This window comes from Bison bison, unplaced genomic scaffold (assembly GCF_000754665.1).
Source record: "Bison bison bison isolate TAMUID 2011002044 unplaced genomic scaffold, Bison_UMD1.0 scf7180017864272, whole genome shotgun sequence".
NCBI classification, from domain to species: domain Eukaryota; kingdom Metazoa; phylum Chordata; class Mammalia; order Artiodactyla; family Bovidae; genus Bison; species Bison bison.
The window spans coordinates 810641-822969 of NW_011494844.1; the positions used below are offsets into that span (position 1 = coordinate 810641).

Below are 12329 nucleotides of genomic sequence, written 5' to 3' on the forward strand. Positions count from 1 at the left end.
AGGAACATTGGGGTACATGTGTCTCTTTCAATTCTGGTTTCCTCGGTGTGTATGCCCAGCAGTGGGATTGCTGGGTCATAAGGCAGTTCTATTTCCAGTTTTTTAAGGAATCTCCACACTGTTCTCCATAGTGGCTGTACTAGTTTGCATTCCTACCAACAGTTTAAGAGGGTTCCCTTTTCTCCACACCCTCTCCAGCATTTATTATTTGTAGACTTTTGGATAACAGCCATTCTGACTGGGGTGAAATGGTACCCCATTGTGGTTTTGATTTGCATTTCTCTGATAATGAGTGATGTTGAGCATCTTTTCATGTGTTTGTTAGCCATCTGTATGTCTTCGTTGGAGAAATGTCTATTTAGTTCTTTGGCCCATTTTTTGATTGGGTCATTTATTTTTCTGGAATTGAGCTGTAGGAGTTGCTTGTATATTTTTGAGATTAGTTGTTTGTCAGTTGCTTCATTTGCTATTATTTTCTCCCATTCTGAAGGCTGTCTTTTCACCTTGCTTATAGTTTCCTTTGTTGTGCAGAAGCTTTTAAGTTTAATTAGGTCCCATTTGTTTATTTTTGCTTTTATTTCCAATATTCTGGGAGGTGGGTCATAGAGGATCCTGCTGTGATGTATGTTGGAGAGTGTTTTGCCTATGTTCTCCTCTAGGAGTTTTATAGTTTCTGGTCTTAGGTTTAGATCTTTAATCCATTTTGAGTTTATTTTATTATCTTTCCTTGCTATTCTTTGGAACTCTGCATTCAAATGGATGTATCTTTCCTTTTCTTTTTTGCTTTTTCAGTTCTCTTTTCTCAGCTATTTGTAAGGCCTCCTCAGACAACCATTTTGCCTTTTTGGATTTGTTTTTCTTGGGATGGTCTTGATCACTACTTCCTGTATAATGTCATGAACCTCCATCCATAGTTCTTCAGGCAGTCTGTCTATCGATCTAACCCCTTGAATCTATTTGTCACATCCACTGTATAATCGTAAGGGATTTGATTTAGGTCATACCTGAATGGTCTCGTGTTTTTCCCTACTTTCTTAAATTTAAGTCTGAATTTGGCAATAAGCAGTTCATGATCTGAGCCACAGTCAGCTCCTGGTCTTGTTTTTGCTGACTGGATAGAGCTTCTCCATCTTTGGCTGCAAAGAAAATAATCAATCTAATTTTGGTATTGACCATCTGGTGATCTCCATGTTTAGAGCCTTTTCTTGTGTTGTTGGAAGAGGGTGTTTTCCATGACCAGTGCATTCTTTTGGCAAAACTATGTTAGCCTTTGTCCTGCTTCATTTTGTATTGCAAGGGAAAATTTGCCTGTTACTCCAGGTATCTCTTGACTTTCTACTTTGGCATTCCAGTCCCCTATCATACAAAGGACATCTTTTGGAGTGTTAGTTCTAGAAGATCTTGTAGGTCTTTAAAGAACCATTTTACTTCAGCTTCTTCAGCATTAGTGTTTGGGTCATAGGCTTGGATTACTGTGATATTGAATGGTTTCCCTTGGAAAGGATCAGAGATCATTCTGTCATTTTTAAGATTGCACCCTGCCTTTCAGACTCTTTTGTTGACTATGTGGGATTCTTGCCCACAGTAGTAGATATAATGGTCATCTGAATTAAATTCGCCCATTACAGTCCATTTTAGTTCATTGATTCCTAAAATGTCAATGTTCACTCTTTCCATCTCCTGTTTGACCATTTCCAATTCACCTTGATTCATTCCAGGTCCCTATACAATTTAGCTCTTTACAGCATCGGAATTTACTTCCATCATCAGTTACATCCACAACTGGACATTCTTTTTGCTTTGGCTCTGTGTCTTCATTCTTTCTGGAGTTATTTCTCCATTCTTCTCCAGTAGCATATTGGGCACCAATCAACCTGGGGAGTCATATCTTTTTGTCTTTTCATGCTGTTCATGGGGTTCTCAAGGCAAGAATATTGAAGTGGTTTGCCATTCCTTTCTCCAGTGGATCATGTGTTTTGTTTTTTTTTTTTCCTTTTTCTTTCTTGTCAGAGCTCTCCACCATGATCTGTCCATCTTAGGTGGCCCTACATGGCATGGCTCATACTTTCATTGAATTAATAAGACTGTGGTCCATATGATCAGTTTGATTAGTTTTCTGTGATTATGGTTTTTATTCTGTTCACTCTCTGATGGATAAGGGTAAGAGGTTTATGGAAGCTTCCTGATGGGAGAGACTGACTGAGAGACTAAGTCACTTTAGTTATGTCCAACTCTTTGTGACCCTATGGGCTGTAGCTCACCAGACTCTTCCATCCACGGGATTCTCCAGGCAAGAATACTGGAGTGGGTTGCCATGCACTCCTCCAGGTGATCTTCCTGCCCACAGATTTAACCCACGTCTCTTATGTCTCCTGCATTGGCAAGTGGATTCTTTACACCAGCACTACCTGGTGTCAATATCGTTTTTAATTCTAGGACACCCTCGATACATTCTCATACCTTAGAGTCTTTGCTTGGATGTCCTCTTCCCTTAAATTAGAATTTAATAACCAAATATTCCAAATATTCTTGTTGTTGTTCAGTCGCCCATTCGTGTCCAACTCTGTGACCACATGGACCACAACATGCCAGCCCTCCCTGTCCCTCACCATCTCCCGGAGTTTGCCCAAGTTCATGCTCATTGCACTGGTGACACCATCGAGCCATCTCATCCTGTGATGCCCTCTTGTCCTTCTGTCCTTGATCTTTCCCAGCATCAGAAACTTTTCCAATGAGTCATCTGTTCATATCAAATGACCAAAATACTGGAGCTTCAGCTTCAGCATCAGTCCTTCCAGTGAATATTCAGGGTTGATCTCCCTTAAGATTGACTGGTTTGATCTTGCTGTCCAAGGGACTTTCAGGAGTCTTCTTGAGACCCTCCCAAATAGAGCCTTTGGAGAAAATTTCTTCTTGTGTTACATAATATTGATTTGTTACTGAGTGCAGATATTACTTCTAATTTTAAAAATAGAGTTTTTAAAGTCTGTTAAGTTTTGTAAAATTTTGCCTAACTTTTTGCTTTACTATACATAGAACACATTTGTTGAGAAAGTGTCAGTGTGAATTTTGAGAATAAATAGGAGTGTTTGGGGCTTAATTTTAGTATAATGGTTAACTATTTACTGTCTGTTCTTGCTATGGTAATGTAATAGCATATAACAACTTCATGTCGTGAAATAATAACATGTTGGTAATTTTATGTTTTTCTAAATCTCTTTGAAATAAACATTTGCTTTTTAAAAATACTGATGGACAATAAAAAGGAAAACAAAAGCAGTCAACTAATGCCTTAGGCATAGGTCTTTGAAATCAAATAAAAAGGAAAAAATGGTAAAAATAATACATCTAAAAGATATTGGTGAAATTAATTTGAGGCCATTATTTTCACTTGAATAGTTGAGTGGCATCTTATGTTCATCTTCTGAAAATAAAGCAAAAATTTGTAAAGAAATATCACTCTGAAAATACTTTAAAATCTCCATAAATGTGTAAAATCTCCATACACACATACATAAACATGTATATATGTGTGTATGTGTGTGTATGTATACATTAAAAGCCTTTAGGGTGATTGCTGTTGTTCAGTCACTAAGTCATGTCTGACTCTGCTCCTCCATGGAATACAGCATGATAGGCTTCCCTGTCCTTCACTCTCTCCCAGAGTTTGTTCAAGCTCACATCCATTGTGTTGGTGATGCCATAAAACCCTTTCATTCTCTCTCACTCCCTTCTCCTCCTGCCCTCAGTCTTTCCCAGTATCAGGGTCTTTTCTATTGAGTTGGCTGTTCACATCAATTGACAAGGTATTGGAGCTTCAGCATCAGTCCTTCCAATGAATATTCATGATTACATAATTATAAGATAAATAGGTAAATGTGAAGCATTTACTAAAATACATATGGAAATATTTTAAAGTATTTTAATTTATAAGTGTTTAATATATGGGAAGCAAATAATTTGAAAGACAGATCTATATGCATAAAAAACAAAATTCAGTGAATCACATCACTGGGTTTGATATCTAGTTCTAGCACCATGTTTTTTGACTTTGAGGAAATGGCTTAAATGGTCTGTAGCTCAGCTAAATGCCTCCTCTTGGCATGAATTCACTCAGCTTCATTCCTTATCAGCAAAATGCATATGAAAGCCACAAAGGTTTATTGTTCTATGCTCACCAGAAGGGCAAAAATTACAAAGATAGAGGGTGTGTTGAGGGTGTGGAAAAACTTACAACTTGCTGATGGGAATATCAACTGATAGAGTCCTTTAGGAAAAATGTCTAATGATCCCTATTACACCCAAACATAATCATACATTATGTCCTGATATTCCACTCCTCAGTATGTAGTTATCGGAAATGAGGGCATGTGCTTACTGAAACCTCATAATATGGTGTTCATAGCAGCACTCTGTGCATTACCACCAAACCACAATCTACCTAGATGCCCACTGGCAGGCACCAGGTAAATAAAATGTGGCATAGTCAAAGAACTGAGTGAAAATGAAAGTGTTTGTCATGTCAGACACTTTGTAATCCCTCGGACTGTGGCCCACCATGGAATTTCTGTCCATGGGATTTCCCAGGTAGGAATATTGGAGTGGGTTGCCATTTCCTTCTCCAGGGAATCTTCCCGACCCAGAGATCCAACCCAGGTCTCCTGCATTGCAGGCAGATTTTTTTTTTACCATCTGAGCCACCAGGGAAACCCAAAAGATTGAATATCATACAGCTAAAAGAGTTGATAATCTATAGCCGCACCCAATGGTGTGGTTGAATGATCCAAACATTGTTTTTAGTGGAAGACTCCAAACATGAAAAGATGAATATCTTATTACCAGATGTATATACAGTATTAATATAAAACCAGGCAGGGTGAAAAGACAGCCTTCAGAATGGGAGAAAATAATAGCAAATGAAGCAACTGACAAACAACTAATCTCAAAAATATACAAGCAACTCCTACAGCTCAGCTCCAGAAAAATAAATGACCCAATCAAAAAATGGGCCAAAGAACTAAATAGACATTTCTCCAAAGAAGACATACAGATGGCTAACAAACACATGAAAAGATGCTCAACATCACCCATTATCAGAGAAATGCAAATCAAAACCTCTATGAGGTACCATTTCACGCCAGTCAGAATGGCTGCGATCCAAAACTCTACAAGCAGTAAATGATGGAGAGGGTATGGAGAAAAGGAAACCTTCTTACACTGTTGGTGGGAATGCAACTAGTACAGCCACTATGGAGAACAGTGTGGAGATTCCTTAAAAAACTGGAAATAGAACTGCCTTATGACCCGGCAATCCCACTGCTGGGCATACACACTGAGGAAACCAGAATTGAAAGAGACACGTGTACCCCAATGTTCATCGCAGCACTGTTTATAATAGCCAGGACATGGAAGCAACCTGGATGTCCATCATCAGATGAATGGGTAAGAAAGCTGTGGTACATATACACAATGGAGTATTACTCAGCCATTAAAAAGAATGCATTTGAATCAGTTCTAAGGAGGTGGATGAAACTGGAGCCTATTCTACAGAGTGAAGTAAGCCAGAAAGAAAAACACCAATACAGTATACTAACACATACATATGGAATTTAGAAAGATGGTAACAATAACCCTGTATACGAGACAGCAAAAGAGACACTGATGTATAGAACAGTCTTTTGGACTCTGTGGGAGAGGGAGAGGGTGGGATGATTTGGGAGAATGGCATTGAAACATGTATAATATCATATATGAAACGAGTCGCCAGTCCAGGTTCAATGCACGATACTGGATGCTTGGGGCTGGTGCACTGGGTCGACCCAGAGGGATGATATGGGGAGGGAGGAGGGAGGAGGGTTCAGGATGGGGAACACATGTATACCTGAGGCGGATTCATTTTGATATATGGCAAAACCAATACAATATTGTAAAGTTAAAAAATAAAATTAAATTAAATTACAAACAAACAAACAAACAAATAAAAAAACAGGCAAATTTGTCCCGTGTGCACAGAAATCAGGAAAGGGTACAATGGGGCAGGATTGAGGGTTGACTAAAGTGTTGAATGGGAGGATGGGGTGGAGGGGGTTAGTGGGGTGCTGGGGTTTTCCTGAGAAGCTGTTTTTCACCTGGTGCTTTTAGCATGTGTTTCTTCACTTTCTCTGTATTCAGCAAACCATTTGCTTAGGTCTTTTTATGTATATTATATTTCAGTACAAAGTTTAAAAAATTCAGCATTTCAATTTCTTGAATTTTGAATTATTAAACTCTTTTGTACCTAAAGAGAGTGAGCCTGTTGCTTTACACACATTTATAACAAATCCTTAAAAGATTAATTTCTTGAACTGCAGGAAAAGCAGGCCTCCAAATCAGCCAGCACTTGCATTCTTGGCAAAGTCTATTCCTGTTGTCTGGGTCTTGATTGTGAAAGCATTGCCTGAACTCGAGTTCTGTAAATGAATTTGAAAGAGCTTCTATTTATTTATTTTTTAATCTCCTGAGGTTACAGATGGTAGATCTGAATAGGTCTGATTAATCGGAGGGTTTATGAAATACAGAGAGTATTACCAGTTATGCACATTCCAAGAACCTGAACATTTCCAGAGAACTGCCTGGGTTTATAAAAACAAATCAAGGGCAGGTCACAGCATTCACTTTCAGTGGGAGTGCAGGTTCAAACTCTGGCATTGCTGGGACTCCTGTCTGAGATTTTTCTTTTGCTTTGCAAAGTTTCTGATAGGCGGGGCATCTAGCAATCCCTTTAATTCCCAAGCTGTGTTTCGACTTCCTTTTGGAGCAAGTGGTTTCCTGCACTTTTCACAGTTTTTACAGAGGAGAACCTGACACAGTGGTGAGCACTGTCAATGCTAGATGTGCCCTGAAGGGTCTCCAAAATGAGATTTCCAGCAAAAATCGTGTGGCTTGTGTTGTGGACCGTTTGTGTCGCAGAAGGTAAGAGTTTTGCTTTTAATTTTTTTCCTGTATTGCAAAACATTTGCTAACATCCTTTTTACGGCAGTAAGAAAAACTTGGTCTAGAAGATGTGATTTCATTACTGTTCTGTGGCCTCCTGTGTGAGACACTTTTGACATTGTGAATAATGTCAAAAAATATAAGCAGCTTATTTGAATGGCATATCTGAATATTCATCATAATTTTATTTAATATAAAATTTTAGAAAATGTTTTAATAATTATTTAAAAAAACTGTAACATGTCGTAATTGCAATTATCATAGAATGCACCTTATCTTTTTTTTTTTGCTTAGAATTTTCACCTTATGTGAAAGTATTAAGAAGTATGTGAACATATACAAAACAAGAAAATAAATTAGGAAATAAAAGCCTTCATATTACAATGATTGGACTTATTTCAATACAGGTGTTAAATCTTTCTAAAGAAAAATTTACTTATCATTTACAATTGATACTGTGATGGCCTTAAAAGTCTTAGAGTCAAACACCACTTGCATCATTAGAATGAAAATATATAAATTTGAAAAAAAAATTGCATGTGCAACCTTCGTAAAAGTTGCTCAATAGGGTTTTTTCCCCTCAAAAGTTGTATATAAAATATTCTAGAAGAATAGCCTTTAGGAGTAATACATCTGCATGGAGGGTTTTTTTCTTTATATCAATAAGAAAATTTCTGGATAATTAAACTCTATTACTTTTTCCTCATAGATGAAAAAATTTCTTTGTGGAGGAAATTTGGTTTTCTAGTTCATTTTAGGTAACCAATTATGGGATAGATATATGACTGACATTTTTTAAAGTTATCATTCATGAATTCCCAGCATTTTTCACTAAGTCAACAAATTTTGATCAAATGCTTATTTCAAGTCAACCTCTAGGCAATGAGGAATATTAGCAAATAAACAAAACCCCTATTCTTGAGTATGGTTCAATCTAGAAAATAAAGGCAGTTGTTTTTTTTTAAAGTTATGTCCTTTAGTAATTTTTTCAGATTTTCTCAAATGTGTTTAAGACTTTTTAAAAGATAAAGTCTTTTCTTGTTATACATGCTAATATGTGATTGCTTGATTTTTAGCTTATAAACCTTATATTTAGCCACTTTTTAAACCAGGTATGCAATCATTTCCCCATCCATAAAAATATTGCAATAATAACTAATATTACAACAAAATATACAAAGAGATGATTACATTGGCAAAGAGTTCTGGAACAATGTAATGTTATCAATACCAAGCACCTTTTTCTTTACACAAGTATTTCTGTCTTTTCTTTAATAAGAATACTTTTAGTGCTTCCCTATTGACATCCTGTTTGCTGAGGTTTTCTGTCTACGGCATTTGTCAAGTTAGGGAAGATTTGTTTTGTTTCTAGCTCATGTTTAAAGCTAAGGATTGATGCTAAATTTAATTAAACTGTTTCAGTGATAACAAAGTGGAACTTGAATTATTATTAAAATTGTTTGCTACAAAGAATAAATGATAAAAACTAAGTAGCAGTGATTTAAATTCCTTGCTCTCTAATTTATTTCAGCCTACTCATTTCATTTGTATTTTATGTTTCATCCACCGTATGTTTGAATGGACATCAGTTTCCACTAATGAACTGAGCATTAGCATTACAATTAGCAATACCCATTACAGTGAGAATGGCTATCAACCTGGTCACATTCTAGATAAAGTACATCTTTAGTATTTAAAGTAATGTTTAGATTAGCCTCATGGTTTTCACAAAAAACACCCCCAATGCACAAGTTAGTAGAGAAAAATTACATGAGTTTTCAGTGGATATGGGGATTTCCCTCATAGCTCAGTTGGTAAAGAATCTGCCTACAATGCAGGAGACCCAAGTTCAATTCCTAGGTCAGGAAGATCCCTGGAGAAGGGATAGGCTACCCACTCCAGTATTCTGATCTGGATAAATCCATGGGGTCACAAAGAGTCGGACATGACTGAGTGAGTTTCACTTTTTCAATGGGTAAAGAATTGCTCTTTTACTGCTTGTTCACCAAATATTTCTGAAACTGTTAGTTCAAATGTCAATCAATTTCATCAGTTTAACATACCTAACAGAAATTTTATTAAAGAGTGGCCTTAGTCATTTAAAAATATACACATATACCTCAACATCTGCCTCTTTTTTTGTCTCCTGTGTAGAAATAACTACACAATACAAATTGAGAGGTTGAGAAATACTGAATTGAATACTGAATGCTAAGTTGAGACATTGAGAAAAGACAGTTGTGTCTGCCATCACAACGGGCTTCACTCAACTAGATATAGCATTTCAGCATTTCCTACATGGTCTTTGTCTTGTTGGGTGTGAACATTCCTTAACAATACTAATCACTACTAAAAAGGAATAGTAACCAACAGGAAGAATTTATAAGCTCAACTCTCCATTAGTTTTTCCTTTATACTGGAGACCAAGTAGTACCTTTTAAATGCAGTAGGTTATCTGCATTTTCATCCTTAGTTGAACAAGAACATGAGTTGCTTCAGGGGGAATTATCCCAGGCTACTAAGAATCTGGTCAGATTTACAGAGTTTAGAATGACAGTTCCTCAGTTATAAGACATTGTTTCTGCCTTCTGGAATATCTTGTGACCAATTTTTCAAGAAGACCTTTTAAGATCCAAAAAGTGTATATGCTTTGAAATTAATCATGGCCCCCAAATTCCAGGATGATTAAAGTAAATAAATCAAAACATAGCTGAAGCATATCCAAGGCATGATGGCTATATTGCTTGGCAAGACATGTGTTTTCTAATTCTGGAGGTTAAAAGGGTAAAAACATCCTTTCAGGACCTGAAATATGTTACATATCAGAGAGATTCTATTCCAACACAGAGAGGAGAACTTATTTGTTTAATATATTTTACTGTTTCAAGTACAAGGTGGTTTTGAATCAGAGTTAAATCTAATGTAAAAAATTTGATACTGTGATCATAAAAATTAATTATAAATTCATAAAAAATACTTTTTAATGCAAAAATATCTGACATAAGAATTAATTATAAATTAATAATAATTGTTCTTTTACAAGGATAGATGTGAATGTCACATATAGTTATCTAATCTATAAAACTAAACTCTGTGTTTCAATTCTAGTGTGATAAGTAAGAATCCATCCTCTCCAGAAAAATCGCACATTTTCAGATCTAGTAGTGTGAGCGTTTACCTAAATGGTGTGACTTAAAGTAGAGCAATAGAAAAGTTTTCTTCAATATCTTTTGTTCTCTTAAAATGTATATATTAATAATACCATAAATTCAACCAGTCTGAAATTTATGTGGAAGGCCATATGTGAGTAAGAGTTGGGGTAGTTAAATTTAGTCATCATGATTTACTGTGAATTACATGTTGATAAGTTTTCTGCAACAGTTTTAGTGGGCAAAGGGTAGCAACAAATGAAGGTAAGAACAGAATAAGCAATTTGGAAGATGAAGTGTTTCCAGGAAGGAAGATCTGATGGAGGAAGTGCTCTCTGGGTGCTTTGACAAAGGGTGGAACAAAGCCCCCAGGGTGGCCAGGAGAGGGAAAGCCTTGCTGATTTTAAGTTTAGGTCCAGCCTGGGAATGCACATTCTACTCTTTTGCCTGCATGTAATTTTAAACTAGGGGCTTCCCAAGTGGCGCTAGTTGTGAAGAACCCGCTTGCCATTGCAGGAGACAAGAAATGCGCATTAAATCCCTCGGTTGGAAAGATCCCCTGGAGGAGGGCACAGCAACCCACTCCAGTATTCTTGCCTGGAGAATTCCATTGACAGAAGAGTCTGGAGATCTATAGCCATTAGGGTCACACAGAGTTGGACACAACTGAACTGACTTAGCATGCAATTTTAAACTAAAACTAAATTATTTAAGTATTGCTAAAATTATTCTTAGCTCGAAGTATGTTTTCAAATACAAGTGGAAGCACAGATAAGGAGGCATTCTTTATCTGGGGGCCTTTATGGCTAGGGCTTGAGCCTCAGTCTGAGTTGACCCATTTTTATTCCCTCAGTCTGTGACAGTCCTTCACTTTTGGCCATGTTTCCTTCTTCTCAGCTCACCTCCTCCCCCTTCGCACCCCACACACCATCCCCCACCTGCCTGCCCTGAGATTCTGCCAAGCAACCTGTCCTGTGGTCACTTAAGTAATGTGCACTTTACCCATTTCTTAACATCTTGAACCAGTCTCAGGACATAGTGCTTAAAAGGGACATGATGTCACTGAAAAAATAGTGTTGCATTTTAGCTTAAGACTAAAAGGAAACATTATAAAAATGGTTCAGAGAAAGTAAAGTAATGGAACAGGAAAAAAATCCCAAGAATAATACCAAGTAAAAAGATTTGACAGAGTACTTTTATTTGTTTTGACATTTTGACTGAGAGAGCCAAGTTTCCCCTAAACCTTGTTAACCAGAAATTTAATAGATAGAAAAGTGATTATAGAAATGTTCCTTCAAAAGTTTTCTGAAGTTTTCTGAACTAAATTAAAGTGATTCTGAACTTCAAAAAGTATAAAATAAATTCAAATATAGGACCCATAAACAAAATGTAGAATGGAATTTTACAGATTCTAAATTTTTTGGGTTCATGCAACAGAGCACTAAAGATTTGCACCCTTGTCTTATCTTTTACTTTTGCTCCCATCTACGATGCCTTTTCTCCAGGTTATCCATTCAGTTCAGTGCAGTTCAGTTGCGTCTGACTCTGTGACCCCATGGACTGCAGCACACCAGGCTTCCCTGTCCATCACCAACTCAGCATGATCTTGCTGAAACTCTTGCCCATCGAGTCAGTGATGCCATCCAACCATCTCTACTCTGTCATTCCCTTCTCCTCCTGCCTTCAGTCTTTCCCAGCATCAGGGTCTTTTCCAAGGAGTCAGTTCTTCACATCAGGTGGCCAAGGTATTGGAGCTTCAGCTACAACATCAGTCCTTCCAATGAATATTCAGGATTGATTTCCTTTAGGATTGACTGGTTTGACCTTGCTGTCCAAGGGACTCTCAAGAGTCTTCTCCAATACTGCAATTCAAAAGCATTAATTCTTCAGCACTCAACTTTCTTTATGGTTCAACTCTCACATCCATACATGACTACTGGAAAAACCATAGCTTTGACTAGACGGATCTTTGTTGGCAAAGTAATGTCTATGCTTTTTAATAGGCTGTCTAGGTTTGTCTTAGCTTTTCGTTCAAGGAGCAAGTGTCTTTTAATTTCATGGCTGCAGTCACCATCTGCAGTGATTTTGAAGCCCAAGAATGCATGTTGATGTATGGCAAAACCAATACAATATTGTAAAGTAAAAAAAAAAAAAAATAATAATAATATAATTAAAAATAAAATAATAAAAACTAAAAAAAATTGCAAA

General features: G+C 36.9%; 1 protein-coding gene across 1 annotated transcript in view; it reads left to right on the forward strand.

Moving 5' to 3' along the window:
- Window positions 1–6508: 6508 nt before the first annotated feature.
- The window catches only part of LOC104995044 (complement factor H-like), a gene marked incomplete at its 3' end in the record, with an annotated part of 30649 nt that continues 24828 nt past the window's right edge, over window positions 6509–12329 (forward strand). Inside the window, exon 1 of the mRNA XM_010848764.1 lies at window positions 6509–6951. Within this exon, the coding sequence (XP_010847066.1) occupies window positions 6894–6951 (58 nt within the window). The remainder of the gene's footprint in view (window positions 6952–12329) is intronic.